Consider the following 18,097-nt stretch of genomic DNA (forward strand, 5'->3'; position numbering starts at 1 on the left):
CTTCAGGGGGCAGAAGAAGAGTCAAAACAATTTTATCTGATTTTTTTATATAACCAGAGAGATATTTTATTTGTCCTGCTATCTCTTAGTAATTAGTAATGGTGACAGTGGATTTCCTGTAATGCTGTCAAACAGCTTTCATCACATTATTGGTCTCACCCATCCTTACACACAGTCACTCTATAGGCCATTCATAGTTCTAGGACCAGTTTCTCCTCCCTGCCACGGGCGCCACCAGTCGTAAACAGTTGGAGGGGAAACAAAACACTGACCTTAGATCAGCTTCTAAGGGCAACTTTATTCTACTCCACCAAAGCATGTTGACAGTTTTGAGTCGGACTACGCAAAAACCATACCCAACCCCCACTGTGTTACCAAGAGGCCAGGCTTGGATCTTGTGTAATATTCCGATTGGCCGTCGGTTCTTGAGGGCGTGGAAATGGGCGTCACTGGAAGTATTGTGATATCACAATCAGCTGTTTTGTACGTTCTACATTCTGATCCGAGGATCAGCTGGAGGAAGCAATAACAGAGGGAAAATCTGCAGGGGAAAAAAATCGAGCAAGAGGGAAAAAACTGCAGATGTTATACTCTGAACATCAAGTGTAAATTCAAGTTTTACACGAGCCCCTTCTTCTACGAAGAAAGCCTTTTTTTTATTTTGTATTATGGTGTTTTAACTACCTCACTTAAAAGGCAACCTAAAGCTATGCTTTAAGAATTATTGTCGTTTCTACTTTGTGTGAGATCATCACGTTTACAATTTGAAATATATTGCTAATACAGGTAAGCTATTAAATCTACTTTGCTGTTGTTTTTTGTGCTTTCTGAAAGGCAAAACTGTGTAAGCTTGCAGGGTATCAGGCTACCTCTGCCACTGACGCCTGTATAGCTATCTCTGATGATGCATAGCCTCTCAAAACAGCAGATGAAGAAAATACGAATTAGGTTGTGTTATAAACATAATCATTCTGAAACAAAACATTCTACATTACGACAGAATTAATCCATTGTAGTAGTGTCTGTCACCGAGGAAAATACATTACTTCTGCATGAAATTAATTATCGACTGTTATGCATCCTAGACATCCGTTTATAGGTCAATGACGTTTTGATGGCTTCCATAAATTGATGCTTTTACGGAAACCTCGACGTCCGGTTTATGATCTCTCAGAATATGAAAATTATGTTTACATAAAACCTGTCCTTGTTTTTCACCAAACGCTGGGGTGTTGTGTCGAATGAAGACGATGGGGGGATATTTTTGAATTGTGCCTTTCTCTCTTCCTCAGTGCTTATGTAGGCCTATGTATGGATTTTGAACGACCTCGATATTATAATTGATTCCTTCGCATCAGTCCTATACTGGTGAGCCTATCTGTCATTGCCATGACCCTTCCACTATATCCATAGCCGTGTCACAGACTCGGAGCTTACACGGATAATTCATGTTTAACCTGACCGCTATCGACAATGACTTATTCTGGGCCCTATTTTTCTCGTCGTCGGTGACATTGGGAAGGTTTTTGTAATCCAAATTAATTTATATCTGGCTTTAAATCAAATGTACACTGCTTGCTGTCGGACCCATAAAAGAATAAAACAAATGTTTTTCTTTCTTTTTCTCTCTCTCTCATCGGCATCTGTCAATGGGGTTGTTTAACTCGAAACAAAGCAGTTAAAGATGTTGAATCATTCCTTTATTTATTAACAATGCTTGGGGTTTATTATTTATTTTGCATCCGAACAATTGCAGTTGAAATACATAAATAATTATTTGACGGCACCAGATTGTTCCTTTTCTATTCGCCGCTGTTCTTCTTTCCTTTTCCTCGACCGAAGTCGGCTGAACCAGCAGCATCAGTGACGTAAGAGTCCTTCGTCATGCAAGCGCATAGGAGGTATTTATGTTGTTTTCGCGACGCCACGCCCATCTCCCTCAGCTCCTCCCTCTGTTTAAACGGCCTTCTGACTGCCATGAGCAGAGAAATTATGAGCGCATCTGGGGATAGCAGAGCAACAGAGCGCTTTTGTTTTGTAGAATTAGGAAGAAAAAATGAAATATATAATTGTTTATATCTGGTCTTTACCTATTTGCTATGAGCTTATACTGGTTTATAACCAGTGGATCAGGGTGAAAAGCACAAAAAGCAAAAGTAATATGCATTTGTAGACTGATTTAACACATATTATTATATCAAATCAAAGTTTGTGTCACGTGCGCCGAATACAACAGACCTTACAGTGAAATGCTTACTTACAGGCTCTAACCCATAGTGCAGAGATGGGGGGAACAAAGTGTGTGTGTGTGTGTGTGTGTGTGTGTGTGTGTGTGTGTGTGTGTGTGTGTGTGTGTGTGTGTGTGTGTGTGTGTGTGTGTGTGTGTGTGTGTGTGTGTGTGTGTGTGTAGGTAAGTAAAGAAATAAAACAACAGTAAAAAGACATTTGAACATTTTGGCTATGTAGAATATATGATTAACTTAAGGTACCTGGCAGGGCTGTAATTACCATACCATATGCCATTAGTTTTGAATAACACATTTTTGCATGTGGGTTCAATCGCCTTTCTAAACCATTTACTGTAAGGTTATGTTTCCTTTTAGAATGAATTAAACCAGTCACCAGTGCTGTCACAATGGAATCTTTATAACCACAAGTAATAATTTAACAGGTACAGTAAACATTGTGATGTCATCCAGAAGATAAATGCCTTGTATTGGTCTATCATATTTCCCCCTTAGTTTATACAGGGCAAAAAATATGGGAAATCTCTCAACATTTTCCTTGGATAAATTTCCAATGTATTTTTTTCCTGTTTCCCCCAAACATCAGTCCTTATATGGACCACCTGAGGCATGAGAGACCACTGCTGGCTGTTTAATGATGTTTCCAATATGTCCCAGTGCTGTTCTTATCCCTGGTGTCGTCTGTCTGTCCCAGTAGACAGAATGGTATATTTATACACCAGGCAGATAATACTGAATTAGCATCACAGCTGACTGATAGCATTTGCTTATCAAGGAGACTGAATGGTGCTTGACACAGAGCCTTCAAAGGAAGTGTGTTTGTGTGTGTTTATGACTTGGGAACTCACAAAAAAGTGGCCCGGGGACAGTTTAATATTCTTAGAAAGATTCAAAGTGGGTAAACTCACGTAAAACATTTATTCAAAAAATGTATTTATCTCGCATCATCCTGTGACTTCAGTAAGCCTTAAGGAATGCATGAAAAACAGTCAAGAAGGGAGCTGATCAACACACTCCTCTATGTCCTCTGCAACATCTCTCATATCTCCACCTAAACCATCAACATTCATTTCATTGGTAGCCTATCGCTTTATTTTACGAGCCTTCTTATGACGTTTTATATTTGCCTTATAAACATATGCAGCCACAGATAAACCATTACAAAACTGTATAATGCAATGATAAGACAGAAGCTAGAAGTCAGAATGAACTTTCTTAGCAGTAGGTTTTTATTGAAATAGAATAAGGCTTTGTTTTATCCTCTCTACAAGCACATCACACTGGTTGAATCAACGTTGTTTCCACGTCATTTTATTGACATTACATTGAACCATAGACTTTGAATTGACGTCTGTTTTGAGAAAGGCAGCATTACTTTCTTCTTGGCTGCTTTCCTGACAGGATCGTTTCTGACAAAATGTCTAGTTAAATGTGATCATTTCTGTGTGTGTGTTTCTCTTCTTATCGTGAGACTCCTGTGTCCTCCTGTCGGCTCCTGGTGTCTGTCACCATGGCAACCATCCAAATAAGCAGGAAGTGTCGCTTTCCACCCATGCGTAACATGTCCCTCTCCTTCTTCATCGCGCTCATTTATCTCCCTCACCTCATTGTACACCTTTCTCCCTCTCTTGACCTCCTCTGTTTTTATCCATACCTGGAGCCTAATTGCTATCTCTTTCTATTCCTCTCCTACACCTCTCTCCTTTCCTCTTCTCCCCCTACATTAATCTCTCTCACTTTTCATTTGTCTCTCTTCCTCCTTCCTCTTTATAACCCCCCCCCCCCTTCCCCCATATTATCTAATTTTAGAAAGTACACCCTGTCAGATCAGAGAGGTCAGTGTTCCGTCATACCGTCCAGTAGCCTCTGCAGGAATGATATGTCTCTCTGATATCCAATATCTCCCTCCATGGTTAAATACAGGGACAGAAAAGTGCAGGCTCCAGTGGCTCAGTTGGTTAGAGTATGAGGCTTGCAATATCAGGGATGTAGGTTCGATCCCCAGATGACCTATGAAGTGTCTAAACTTTTTGTATATTATATTATACTGTATTTGTTATTTTTTTACTGTCTTTGTGTTACTCCTTCCCCCGAGACTCTAGGCCCTGATTACGACCCTGATTACGACCCGAGTTAAGCGTGCGTAAATTGAACTTTTCTCTCTATGCGTATTCTGACTCCAGGCCCTGATTACGACCCGAGTTAAGCGTGCGGAAATGGAACTTTTCTCTCTATGCGTATTCTGACTCCAGGCCCTGATTACGACCCGAGTTAAGCGTGCGTAAATTGAACTTTTCTCTCTATGCGTATTCTGACTCCAGGCCCTGATTACGACCCGAGTTAAGCGTGAGTAAATTGAACTTTTCTCTCTATGCGTATTCTGACTCCAGGCCCTGATTACGACCCGAGTTTTAAGTGTGCGGAAATTGAACTTTTCTCTCTATGTGTATTCTGACCTTGAACTTAAGCATGGGACTGGCGAACCGGCCGGTTCCAGGTGGAAAAAACTTTTTTTCATTCATATTTTTTCATATAGAAATAACAGCATTCTCCATGCACTGTAATTTCTGAATGGATAAGAGCTAGGAAAATGCATAATCCGTTTGGAGAAGGGGATTGTAAATACACACATCAATTGTTTTAAGTGATTTTTACTTTTGATCCCTGGAGACAAATGTGAAACCAGTGATATGGAAGCTAACTGAAAAGCATGTCAACATGACATGTCTTGCTGCCCCTTTCCCACAGTGAAATAGGTTACAAACACACCAAGACAGCCTTGAAGAGGGCACGAAAATGCCTTTCCCCCTCAGGAGATTGAAAAGAATAGGCATGGGTCCCCATATCCTCAAAAAGTTTTACAGCTGAACCATTGAGGGCATCCTGACTGGTTGCATCATTGCCTGGTATGACAACTGCTCGGCATCCGACCGTAAGGCACTACAGAGGGTAGTGCGTACAGCCCAGTACATCACTGGGGCCAAGCTTCCTGCCATCCAGGACCTTTATACTAGGCGGTGTCAGAGGAAGGCCCAAAACATTGTCAAAGACTCCAGTCACCCAACTCATAGCCTGCTCTCTACGGCAAGCGGTACCGAAGCGCCAAGTCTAGGTCCAAAAGGCTCCTTAACTGCTTCTACCCCCAAGCCTTAAGACTGCTGAACAATTAATCAAATGCCTCCCCCCCCCTTTGTTTTGACACTGCTGCTACTCACTAACATGACTCTCATGTCTGGCGTATCATCACCACCTTTGTTTTGATCTGTTTATTATCTATGCATAGTCACATTACCCCTACCTACATGTACAAATTACCTCGACTAACCTGTATCCTCACACATTGACTCGGTACCGGTACGCCCCTGTATATAGCCTCGTTATTGTTATTTTACTGTGTAACTTTTACATTTTTTACTATAGTGTATTTAGTATTTTTTTTAAATACTCTACATTCTTAAAACGACATTGTTGGTTAGGGGCTTGTAAGTAAGCATTTTACGGTAAGGTCTACACCTGTTGGTTAAGGGCTTGTCAGTAAGCATTTTACGGTAAGGTCTACATCTACACCTGTTGGTAAAGGGCTTGTAAGTAAGCATTTACGCTAAGGTCTACACCTGTTGGTTAAGGGCTTGTCAGTAAGCATTTTACGGTAAGGTCTACACCTGTTGGTTAAGGGCTTGTCAGTAAGCATTTTACGGTAAGGTCTACATCTACACCTGTTGGTTAAGGGCTTGTCAGTAAGCATTTTACGGTAAGGTCTACATCTACACCTGTTGGTTAAGGGCTTGTAAGTAAGCATTTTACGGTAAGGTACCTGTTGTATTCGACGCATGTGACCTTTTTTGTGTGATTTGATAAATAGCTGTGCCATCGTTCTGAATTTGAATTGTGTGCCCTCATAATTTGCATGGATGAAAGTTGGACACCCAAGCTATAGGCTTCTGTAGGGCTGAACCTAACGAATTTACAGTTGAAGTCGGAGGTTTACATACACTTAGGTTGGAGTCATTAAAACTAATTTTTCAACCACTCCACAAATTTCTGGCAAGTTGGTTAGGACATCTACTTTGTGCATGACACAAGTAATTTTTTCAACAATTGTTTAGAGACAGATTATTTCACTTATAATTCATTCTATCACATTACCAGAGGCTCAGAAGTTTACATATACAAAGCTGACTGTGCCTTTAAACAGCTTGGAGAATTCCAGAAAATTATGTCATGGCTTTCTGATAGGCTTATTGACATCATTTGAGTCAATTGGAGGTGTACCTGTGGATGTATTTCAAGGCCTACCTTCAAACTCAGTGCCTCTTTGCTTGACATCATGGGAAAATCAAAAGAAATTAGCCAAGATCTCAGAAAAAAAGTTGTAGACCTCCACAAATCTGGTTCATCTTTGGGAGCATTTTCCAAACGCCTGAAGGTACCACATTCATCTGTACAAACAATAGTAAGCAAGTATAAACACCATGGAAACACATATCCGTCATAACGCTCAGGAAGGAGATGCGTTCTGTCTCCTAGAGATGAACGTACTTTGGTGCGAAAAGTGCAAATCAATCCCAGAACAACAGCAAAGGACCTTGTGAAGATGCTGGAGGAAACGGGTACAGAAGTATCTATACCCAGAGTAAAACAAGTCCTATATCGACATAACCTGAAAGTCCGCTCTGCAAGGAAGAAGCCACTGCTACAAAACCGCCATAAAAATCCAAACTACGGTTTGGAACTGCATATGGGGACAAAGATCGTATTTTTTGAGAAATGTCCTCTGGTCTGATGAAAGGAAAATAGAACTGTTTGGCCATAATGACCATCGTTACGGTTGGAGGAAAAAGGGGAGGCTTGCAAACCGAAAAACACCCTCCCAACCGTGAAGCATGGGGGTGGCAGCATCATGTTGTGGGGGTGCTTTGCTGCAGGAGGGACTGGTGCACTTCTCAAAATAGATGGCGTCATGAGGAAAGGAAAATGATGTGGATATATTGAAGAAACATCTCAAGATATCAGTTAAAGCTTGGTCGCAAATTAGCCTTCCAAATGAACAATGACCCAAGCATACTTCCAAAGTTGTTACAAAATTACTTTGACAACAAAGTCAAGGTATTGGAGTGGCCAACACAAAGCCCTGACCTCAATCCTATAGAAGATTTGTGGGCAGAACTGAAAAAGCGTGCGAGCAAGGAGGCCTACAAACCTGACTCAGTTACACCACCTCTGTCAGGAGGAATGGGCCAAAATTCACCCAACTGATTGTGGGAAGCTTGTGGAAGGCTACTCGAAACGTTTGACCCAAGTTAAACAATTTAAAGGCAATGCTACCAAATACTAATTGAGTGTGTACACTTCTGACCCACTGGGAATGTGATGAAAGAAATCAAATCTGAAATAAATCATTATCTCTACTATTATTCTGATATTTGACATTCTTAAAATAAAGTGCTGATCCTATCTGACCTAAGAGAGATCATGTGTATTAGGATTAAATGACAGGAATTGTGAAAAACTGAGTTTAAATGTATTTGTCTAAGGTGCATGTAAACTTCCGACTTCAACTGTATGTATGCACTTTAGAATGTTTTAATTATAGCCTATGGCCGGGATTTTCTTAGCTTTATTTTACCATTTCTATCATGTAAAATATTAGCCACTATTGGAGCCACCATCAGTAATACCCACATACATTTATAACTGTCACTTGCACTGTTCGTTTTCTTACATTTTGTACCATTCCGTTCCGTTTACCGTTCATTCCCCTGTCACATCCGTGCAAATTGTTCCTGGGGGTCGCTAGCATTAGTGGATCATATTAGGCTAACGTTCAATAATTTGGGACATGTAGCCTATTCTAATCATTATGGAACTCAGACCACACATAGCAGGTAAAACCTAGAGCCTTGCGCACGGTTCACGACGACTGGATCGTTGTCATACAGTTTCATGATTAGTGAGAATTGGGGTAGATTTGTAGACTCTTTTCAACACATATTGTACACTTTTTTCCACATTCCAACATTTCATGGTTTGAACTTGAATGTGACAATTGTCAGGGTGAATCAAACCCCTGTATTTTTTGTGCGTAAAGGCTCTCCAAACCTGTCTTTTTGAATGATTCATGCATACTTTCCTAACCCTAAAATGTGCCAAAATAATCTACAAGATCAGAGTATTTTTAAATCTACCAGTTGGTGCTGAAATGGAGACGAAGATGGATAGATGGGTTGGTTGTTTAGCAACAAAAACCACCCGCTCACAACCACCGGGCAAAACAGATGAGGTTGGCTTAGATTGTTGACAACATGTAAACTGTATTTCTTCTCCAATGTTTATTGAAAACATAAATACATTTGCACAATGACCACTTGTTGTCTCTCAAATATATAGTTGAAGTTGTTGGCTAGCTAGCTAGCAATCAATCAATAACAAGCTGAAACGAGCCACTTGCGATTCTCCACATGGCAGTTTGTTGTCATTCTTGCTAGTAATCTGGCCACCCAGAATCACAACGACAGGCGCGCTGAATTACATGTATTCAACGCGCGCAATGGAAGCACCGTTATATGCACCTTCATACGGTAAGTCTGAAAACCAACTACTGAGAAGTGTGTAAGAAAGAAATGCGTACTTTTCCCTAATCGGAATCGGGTCCCTCGTGTCTTCTCTCGGTAGTCCATCAGGCCTAAACCCATTCTGTTGTTCACTATAGCAGTAGCACAGGGGGGAGGGTGTAACGCCATTGTTCCTCAGAAACAGTCTGGCTGCGTCTCCTTAGTCTGCAATAGCTTCCCTTCCCTTAATCAAATTTCCTTCATTTACAACCCAATTCAAAGAACTCATCTGAAAGAAGCAATTTATCTGTTTGCATTTGTGTCTGAGTGTCTGACCGATTCTAACTGCATGCATACATTTTATGATCCTATTGAGAAAAAGACTATTGTGATTGTTTACGATTTGTTGCGCTTATTAAGCTATTTACTTGTTATTCATTTCGAAATTACATTACAATTACCCAATAGCGCCACATTTTCCAACTTTAGTTGAATTCTTTGAAGTACAGTAAGCCCCACAATGTGCGCACTGTTGTTACTGCATAATTTGCTAGTAGATTGAAGACAAATTGACCAGCTGAAACAGAACCGTAAAACGGTTACTGTCTCCAGTCAGCCAGTATGACCCAGACAAACCTTCTCCCTCTGTCTACCTCAGACGGTAGACAGAGATAACTGCATCTCAATACTCTAGTGCCTTCCTCATCTCCTTCCCTTCATATGCACTGATCTGAGGACACAGAATAGGTGAAAGGTGAAATTTGCTTTCAGTTTACTGGTCAATTTCTTTCAGATGAGTGCGGGTGAAGGGAAGGAGATGAGGATGAGGTGAGGAAAACACGTGAGAATGTTGAGATGCAGCCAACCTATCACACTTTCTAATCTTCTCCTCATAAATGGTTCCTTGACCAACATGATTAAAGTAGCCCTAGAACAGAAAGGCTCTTTTTGTTCAGTTCTGCTCACGTGATTTCGCCACATACACTTCATGGCCAAAAGTATGTGGAAACCTGCTCGTCGAACATCTCATTCCAAAATCATGGGTATTAATATGGAGTTGGTCCCCCCTTTGCTGCTACAACTGCCTCCACTCTTCCTGGAAGGCTTCCCACTAGATGATGGAACATTGCTGCAGGGACATGCTTTCATTCAACCACAAGAACATTAGTGAGGTCGAGCACTGATGTTAGGCGATTAGGCCTTGCTCACAGTTGGCATTCCAATTAATTCAAAAGGTGTTCGATGGGGTTGAGGTCAGGAGTCTGTGCAGGCCAGTCAAGGTCTTCCACACCGATCTTGACAAACTATTTCTGTGTGGACCTCGCTTTGTACACGGGGCCATTGTCATGCTGAAACAGGAAGGGGCCCTCCCCAAATTGTTGCCACAAAATTGGAAGCACAGAATCGTCTAGAATGCCATTGAATGCTGTAGTGTTAAGATTTCCCTTCACTGGAACTAAGAGCCCTAGCCCGTACCAAGAAAAACAGCCCCAGACCATTATTCCTCCTCCACCAAACTTTACAGTTGGCACTATGCTTTCGGACAGGTAGTGTTTTCCTGGCATCCGCCAAACCCAGATTCGTCCGTCGGACTGCCAGATGGTGACGCGTGATTCATCACTCTACTGTTCCATAGTCCAGAGTCCAATGGAGGCAAGCTTTGCACCACTCCAGCCGATGCTTGGCATTGCGCATGGTGATCTTAGGCGTGTGTGATGCTGCTTGGCCATGGAAACCCATTTCTGATGCTCCCGACGAACAGTTCTTGTGCTGACGTTGCTTCCAGAGGCAGTTTGGAACTCGGCATTGAGTGTTGCAACCAAGAACAGATGATTTTTACGCACTACGCGCTTCAGCACTCAGCGGTTCCGTTCTGTGAGCTTGTGTGGCCTACCACTTCACGGCTGAACTGTTGTTGCTCCTAGACATTTCCACTTCACAATAACAGCACTTACAATTGACGGGGGCAGCTCTAACAGGGCAGAAATTTGACGAACTGACTAGGAAAGATGCAACGTTGAAAGTCACTAAGCTCTTCAGTAGGGGCCATTCTACTGCCAGTGTTTGTCTATGGAGATTGCATGGTGGTGTGCTCAATTGTATGCACCTGTCAGCAACAGCTGTTGCTGAAATAGTCAAGTCGGCCATTTTTGGCCATATCTCCTTCATCTCGCTTTTTACTAATTTGTGATTCGCAACGCTGCTTTCTAATGTTCCTCTCCACTTGTTCCCATTGTCTTTGGATTTGTAATCTAAATATTTTCTTGCTGTTATTAATAGTCTCTCCTGTCTTTCTTTTGTCTCCCCACAGGCCTTTGCAGCGATACCAAGTAAAACCTTACATTTGCACTAAGGAAGCCTGTCGAGTCCTGTAAGAAAATCAACCTACAAGATCAAGACAAGAAAAGGGTTGAAGCAAAGAGAGGCCAAGGAAACCGTGCTCACTTTCCTGACCTGGCAACTGTTTGACAAAGCGAATAGAGAAATAACTAACTAAATAAGAGAAACAAAAATACTTAATAAGTAGCAAAAACACACAAAGGCAGCTAGCTATACCTTGAGAACTACAACTATACACAGAACCTGACTTCCGCAATCCCTGACCCTTGACTTTTTACCCATTGACGTGTACCCGACCAACCGGCCTAGCCATGTTCCAAGCTCTGAGCAGCCTGTTCTTCGGAGAGGTGGAGGAGGTGGCCGCAGAGATCAAGGGGCCCAACCCCTGTGTGACCGACGCTGATGAGGAAGGATGGATGCTGGTCAACCTGCCCGGTGAGTCCTCCCTTAGGGATAGTTGGAAGGGGTTGGAAGTGGAGAGGGAAATGGTAGTCACTATATGGCCATGCCAGAATGGACAGAAGTGAGGATATTGACGGTACTGTTGAGCATGTACATCAGCTGTTCGTTTTCTAAGGTTTTGGTGATTTGTGGTCAGCACTTCAGTCCTCTCTAGTGTGGCCATATAGTGATGGGGGTGTGGGGGCTAATATATTGTTTAAAATCTCCATAAAAGGGAATCTGAATAGTTTAGAGGCCACATCTCAAACTAAATATATAAGCCCCAATGAAACACATCAAAAACAGTCAGTACAACAATACTGTCACTGACATGACCAAGCGGTTAGAGGGTCGAAGTAACTAATTATATTATTCCTATTTTTATGTTTTGTGTTTCTTTACCCTTTCTTCTCCCCCCTCTCCAATTTTATTTAAATATCCTGACATTTCTCACACTGGTGTGTGTGTGTGTGTGTGTGTGTGTGTGTGTGTGTGTGTGTGTGTGTGTGTGTGTGTGTGTGTGTGTGTGTGTGTGTGTGTGTGTGTGTGTGTGTGTGTGTGTGTGTGTGTGTGTGTGTGTGTGTGTGTGTGTGTGTGTGTGTGTGTGTATGTGCTCCTCTTGTAATGACCCCACAACCTGCATGGCTTCTTCCTCTTTGCCTTCACCTTTCCCCCTAACCTACACCACCCTAAACATATACCCTACCTCAATTGGCCAACTCCTCCATGGTCCCACCTTTACTCTGTTCTCAGGGGAAGCTGATTGTGCGATGCTAGTAGAGGGAGGGATAGAGGCGCCATCGATAGCACAGGCGCAAGCACAAAACAACCAATCAAATCACCCAGACACACCCACCAGAACTGAGTGCCCCGTCCCATCTCCAACCCCTCCCCCCCAATATCAGAATCGCCGCAGAACACACAAAGCTTGTTCACGAGCGGCAACAGTGGCGCCATCAGACCCCCTCTCCACTCTCCCTTCTGCTAGCCCGTTAGCCACGGGCATCGTTACGCCCATATCCCTAAAAAGGCGGGCCAGGCTCTCCACCCCATCTGTGTCCCCTGGCAGTAGTGGGTCGGAGAGAGGCTGCATGGACGAGAGCTGGTTCGTTACCCCTCCCCCCTGTTTCACTGCAGAGGGAGCCACGGCCGAGACCAGCCCCATGGAGGATCTGCTTATAGAACACCCCAGCATGTCCGTCTACGTCTCCCCTAGCAACCTGTCCATGATCTCCAACGGCAACCTGTCCATCGTCGGGGAGGAGAGCATCACCAGCCTGACAGGCAGCATGAGGTGAGGACCGACCGACTAACACCTTATTATATCTTTGTCACCATGTAATAGATCTGGCACATAGCCACCGTTCTATGAGAGAGCTACATAACTGCTTGACTAATGTTCTATACCCCAACTTCCTCCTATTCCTCCCCTCCTCTAGCAGGGTGGCAGAACCAGCCGCTACCTCTGCCGTCCATAATACCATGCCCACCAGGGTGACCCGAGGAGCCGCTGCCCAGGCTGGTACCCTGGCCAAGGTGACCCAGGTGGCCAGGGTTCAGAGGGGCAAGGCCCGCACTGAGAGGCGCCACCTTGGACGCAACCGCATCCAGCGCCAGAACCGCACTAGGGAGCAGGTTCCCCGCCACGCAGCCCACGCTAGAAACACCTACCTGCACCAGCCCTGCCAGCGTAACATCTGCCACTGAGCTCCCAGGGGGAGCCATTTACTCTGAGGGCATTAGTGATTATACTCCCCCTTACATACATACAGGTAGATTTATATGGACACACACACATATATACTCATGTAGACAAATATGTAAATACACATGCACACAACGTACACGCATCATTTACACATGCACACACAGCACATAGACACGCTCTCTTTCACTAAATCACTGTCCTACACACACACACACACACACACTAATTGATTTACGTAGGCTACTGTGCCATGTTAGGCTCTAAACCCCAACCAAGCCCTCTAATAACTTAAGTCTATTGTTGTTAGCTGTCACATATAAACATTTTTGAAAAACTTGCAAAAAAATATTACTTAGCAACTAATATGTGTGTAAAACTATAAAAAGTTCCATCTACTCTCTCCATTTCAGTTAAAACACTCATCTCCTCTGTCTCTTCCTAGTGGAAGTCCACCTATTTACTGTCATGGAATACATGGCCCTCTCTCCTTTGCAGCCGTCCTAATGCTTTTAATCAGGTTGGGGGACAGGCAGGCAAAGGAGGAGAAATGAAAGATGCTCACTCTCTTTCTGCGGGAACAAGCTTTTATAGGGAATCTTTATTAGATAGCACATCTGTGGACATGTAATCATTTTAGCCGTTGAGTATCTACGTAGCTGGTTATAAATGAAGACAGGGAAAGGCTGCCCACAGGAAAAACTCCTCATCTTGTCCTTTATTTTCCGTGTTTGAGTTACGAAACATTTTTTAATAAAGAAATCTGTTCGCAAAAAGGAAGAGTATACTGTGTACATTACAGTGAGAGAGGAGAAAAACCAGAAGAGGTGTTTGTCCTCTTGTCCCAATGTGAGGGATGGAAGCAGGTAGAGGAAGGTGAAAGAGAGGAAGACGAAAACAGACTAAAGAGTAAAAAGAAGTCAAAAACGATGAATTGGAGAGTTTAGATAGGATGACAGAGGAACCAGAGTAGATGTAGTTGACTGTGTAGTGTAGCTTTCTGGGCAGCCAATAGTTCATTTTTAGAATGCCTAACTGGCTACTTTTACATATTTGGTTTGCCATTTGTGACTAAGACAAGTTTGCCAATGCAGAAACAAACAGGCACTCTTATCTCAAGTCAGGCAGACTTGCAAAGCAGGAAGCTGATTCCCTAATTTCCTAAACATTTTTGTTCAACAACTACAACACGATCATGAAAGTAATTCAGAGCTGTCTGGTCATAAGAAGTCTAGTATAGCTAGCTTCAATGACTGTGTGCATAGTTAACTGTGTATGTCCTGTGCAAATTACTTTGTTGGGACGTACCATAATGATATATGTAGGGAAACTAGCCAAGGGTTGCCTGTAGGTTACAAGGCTAAAGTAGGTGCAAGGCGGTATGGATGGCAACTATTTATTTTGGTTTGTTTGTTTGTCTGCTACTGTTATTAAAGTTCTGGAGAAGGTAGGCCTAACCAATGCTCTCTGAATGATGTCTGTGACAGGAAAAGCCTGTTTCCCTGCAGCCCCATAATGAGAGCACATCGGTTCATCCAAATAGCTGACAACCTAAAAACTTGGCCTAGTTTGACAGAATGACTGTGAAACATTCACACATTGAGGAGAATAGTATAAAAAAAAAAGAAAAAATCTATATACATTTGCTCAGCACACACATTGGGCTCCAACTGATGTTATTGTGCTGTGATGCTTCTGCATTAAGACACCTCCCCCCAAACTAAATATGAATCAAGTGACAACCTTACCCATGAAAAGACAAACAGGGAAATAGATAACATCGACCAATCCCTTTTCACTTCATGTCATTCAGTGACAACAGGGTAATCATGGTAGGAGACTCGGGGTGAACACACACACACACACACACACACACACACACACACACACACACACACACACACACACACACACACACACACACACACACACACACACACACACACACACACACACACACACACACACACACACACACACACACACACACACACACACACACACGATGTCCACCGGGTTGATACTGCTCAGTGTTGCTAGTAAAGACTAGCTCAAGGACAGAGAATTAGTTATGAGTGACCCTTTACCTTCTACACCCACTCCCTGGCCTCCTAATAGCACATCCAGCCGTAACAGTGTCCCCCACCTTAAGATCTAGCTTACTGAGATGTATTCAACTACAATAGTAAACTATGGTGCTGAAGTGTATATGACTATATACTAAAGTTTGTCAATGATTTGAGACATGGATGTAAGTTTGCACTGTCATACATTTTGGTGAGTCAAAGTTTTAGCTGTGTGATGTCTTTTATTCTCCTTTGGGATGTTTACTTTTTCTTTTTGTTTTGTATCAAACCATCAAAGGTCTGTGAGAGTGTGAGAGGATGTGTGTTAAAAAAATACTTCAAAAGACTAATAATGATCAATTATTTTTCTTGTACATATTAGAATACAGGTTGTAATGCTCCTTGCCGTTAGGTGTCAAAGCGACTCAGGATTAGAGTCCTTAAAGTAGCTACCATCTTGACTGAGGACAAGACTGTCCCTGCCTCTTTCCTGAATAGGACAGTAAGGATACATCTCAATGATCTAAAGTGGCATCCTATCCACTTATCCTTTCTTTAATCTACACTGAGATGTGACCAATTGAGATGTACCCTATTGGAGCTTTTGGGTTAGATGTGTTAACGTTCCAATTAGACACTGCCCTCTAGGGGGATAAAAGTGTAATAACTTGTAACGACACAGGATCATTTCATGCTGGCATCATCATAACACAACACATGTTTTAAAGTATAAAGATGTATTTGTGGGAGCAGTGGAATTGTTCTCTAGATACAGTGAGAGTGAGGTGAGAAATTGTTCTTATTGTTTAGAATGTTCTGAACTAGAAACATTTATTTGTCCCTTCAATCACAAACCACCATGTTCCACTCAACGTATCGCCAACCATCTTGTAAATTACTATATTTTATTTTAATTATCTACTAATATGATATAATTATTAATATTATGTATATTTATTTTCTGTTGCTGTTTAAATGACTGTATGTAACTCTGTTTGATCCTATGAATGACGCAGTGTGTGGATTGCAGTAACTACTCACTCAGACACACAGATACAGACAGATCTGGTCTCCATACTTCCTTAACCCCTAGGGTTTTCTGAACCTTATACTACAGTATCTCTGTGGTCACACTTCTTACTCACATGATGAAGACATTTTACAAAGAGAGAGGGGAGGGGGCCTATACATGAGAGACCATAGCTGTGTGTGTGTGTGTGTAACTCACCACCTCTAACAAGGCCTTGTTGGTCCTCACTGCGAGACTGTTTTTCTCTTTTTCTTGTTGTTCTTTTCCTTCTTTCCATCACCTTCTCACCTTTACGTCCATGTTATCTCCAAGTTGTTGTTTTCTGAGTATGTAGTGTGGGACTAATGAAAGGTGTGAGTTTAGGGTGGCAACCCGCCAATCCCAGAGAGAGGGCGGGGCCACCGGGTGCACGTGTGTCTAGTGTGATGTGAGAGTTGTGGGGGAGGGAGGGAGGAAGAAAGAGAGGATGTGACAGAGGATGGAGTAAGCAGATAGATTGAAAAAAAATCTGAAATGAAATGTATCAACAAAAAAAAATATGCTTGTATTTTTCCCCGTTTAGTTATTAGAACAGTTGTTCACCTGGTATGTTAATGTTTTAAAAGAAAGGGGGTTGATTGTGTGTGGATTATTTTTGTTCTGCTTTGCGCCCTAAAATGATGGCAGCTTTAAGATACTTTGGGGTTCACCCACGTACCATCTCAATGAGTACACCCCTCCCCTGTCAAAACAACTATTTATAGACATATAAAAAAGATTGGTGTATCTGATATCTATGGTGATCGTGCCTTTCACTATTTCTGCATGGTTTTTGTGATGTACTGAATTGTTCCATCCCTGAGTGGACAGTCAAGTCCATAGACAGTCAAGTCCATAGACAGTCAAGACCATAGACAGTCATGTCCATAGACAGTGAAGTCCATAGACAGTCAAGTCCATAGACAGTCAAGTCCATAGACAGTCAAGTCCATAGACAGTGAAGACCATAGACAGTCAAGTCCATAGACAGTCGAAGTCCATAGACAGTCAAGTCCATAGACAGTCAAGTCCATAGACAGTGAAGACCATAGACAGTCAAGTCCATAGACAGTGAAGACCTATGCAACCACCAACGGATGGGTTAATACAACATCCATTCAGAAAAACGCAGGTACCACACAACAACAACAACAACAACAACAACACAACAATAAACACTCAGGTTGACAACCTGAATCTCGTCTCGTCATTTACACCTGAAGGACTGGTTGGTCGGTGTGAGGACTGGGGGAAAGGAAGAGGGGGGCAGGGTAGCTTGGCTGGGGGTCGGGGTCGGGACTAGGGGGAAGGGGGGCAGGGTAGCTTGGCTGGGGGTTGGGGTGAGTACTGGGGGACAGGGTAGTTTGGGTGGGGGTTGGGATGAGGACTGGGGGAAGGGGGCAGGGTCACATGGGTGGGAAAGACAAATGGGTGGGCAATGGGGAAGACAGTACAGGAATACACAAAGAAACAACAGCCTCTCCAAGAGCGTCCCAGTTTTAAATCTTGTGGGGGGGAAAATAAGTATGGGTTTTTGAGCAGCTGACACATTGTATGACCTAGCAGTGCTAAAATACACATACACACGCACGAACACTTGCACATAAACACACAGACCCACAAGCATACCGTAAGTACCATAGTATATAGACTAACAAAATAAGGATAGCAATTTAAATTATACAAGAGCTTCTCATCTA

The 18,097-nt window shown here is 42.7% G+C and overlaps 1 protein-coding gene across 3 annotated transcripts; it reads left to right on the forward strand.

Moving 5' to 3' along the window:
* Nucleotides 1-480: 480 nt before the first annotated feature.
* Nucleotides 481-17,149, forward strand: LOC124045592 (tumor protein p53-inducible nuclear protein 2). 3 transcript variants are annotated; one of them, XM_046364986.1, is made up of 4 exons: nucleotides 481-786; nucleotides 11,109-11,572; nucleotides 12,332-12,872; nucleotides 13,021-17,149. In XM_046364986.1, exons 2-4 carry the CDS (start codon nucleotides 11,449-11,451, stop codon nucleotides 13,283-13,285), a joined length of 930 nt encoding a protein of 309 aa, XP_046220942.1. In that variant the 5' UTR covers nucleotides 481-786; nucleotides 11,109-11,448; the 3' UTR covers nucleotides 13,286-17,149. The 3 variants fall into 3 exon arrangements, with proteins under 3 accessions (XP_046220942.1, XP_046220941.1, XP_046220943.1); XM_046364985.1 differs by having other exon boundaries at nucleotides 483-786; nucleotides 13,018-17,149; XM_046364987.1 differs by having other exon boundaries at nucleotides 484-786; nucleotides 12,716-12,872; nucleotides 13,018-17,149.
* Nucleotides 17,150-18,097: the final 948 nt, after the last annotated feature.

This window comes from Oncorhynchus gorbuscha, linkage group LG10 (genome assembly GCF_021184085.1).
Source record: "Oncorhynchus gorbuscha isolate QuinsamMale2020 ecotype Even-year linkage group LG10, OgorEven_v1.0, whole genome shotgun sequence".
In the NCBI taxonomy this organism is placed as follows: domain Eukaryota; kingdom Metazoa; phylum Chordata; class Actinopteri; order Salmoniformes; family Salmonidae; genus Oncorhynchus; species Oncorhynchus gorbuscha.

Excerpts from the sequence above, each read along its gene's own strand:
- LOC124045592 (XM_046364985.1), top strand. The coding sequence starts at position 11,449 with ATGTTCCAAGCTCTGAGCAGCCTGTTCTTCGGAGAGGTGGAGGAGGTG. Across the intron at positions 11,573-12,331 it reads GATGCTGGTCAACCTGCCCG|GGGAAGCTGATTGTGCGATG; the intron begins GTGAGTCCTCCC and ends CTCTGTTCTCAG. Across the intron at positions 12,873-13,017 it reads AGCCTGACAGGCAGCATGAG|CAGGGTGGCAGAACCAGCCG; the intron begins GTGAGGACCGAC and ends CCCCTCCTCTAG.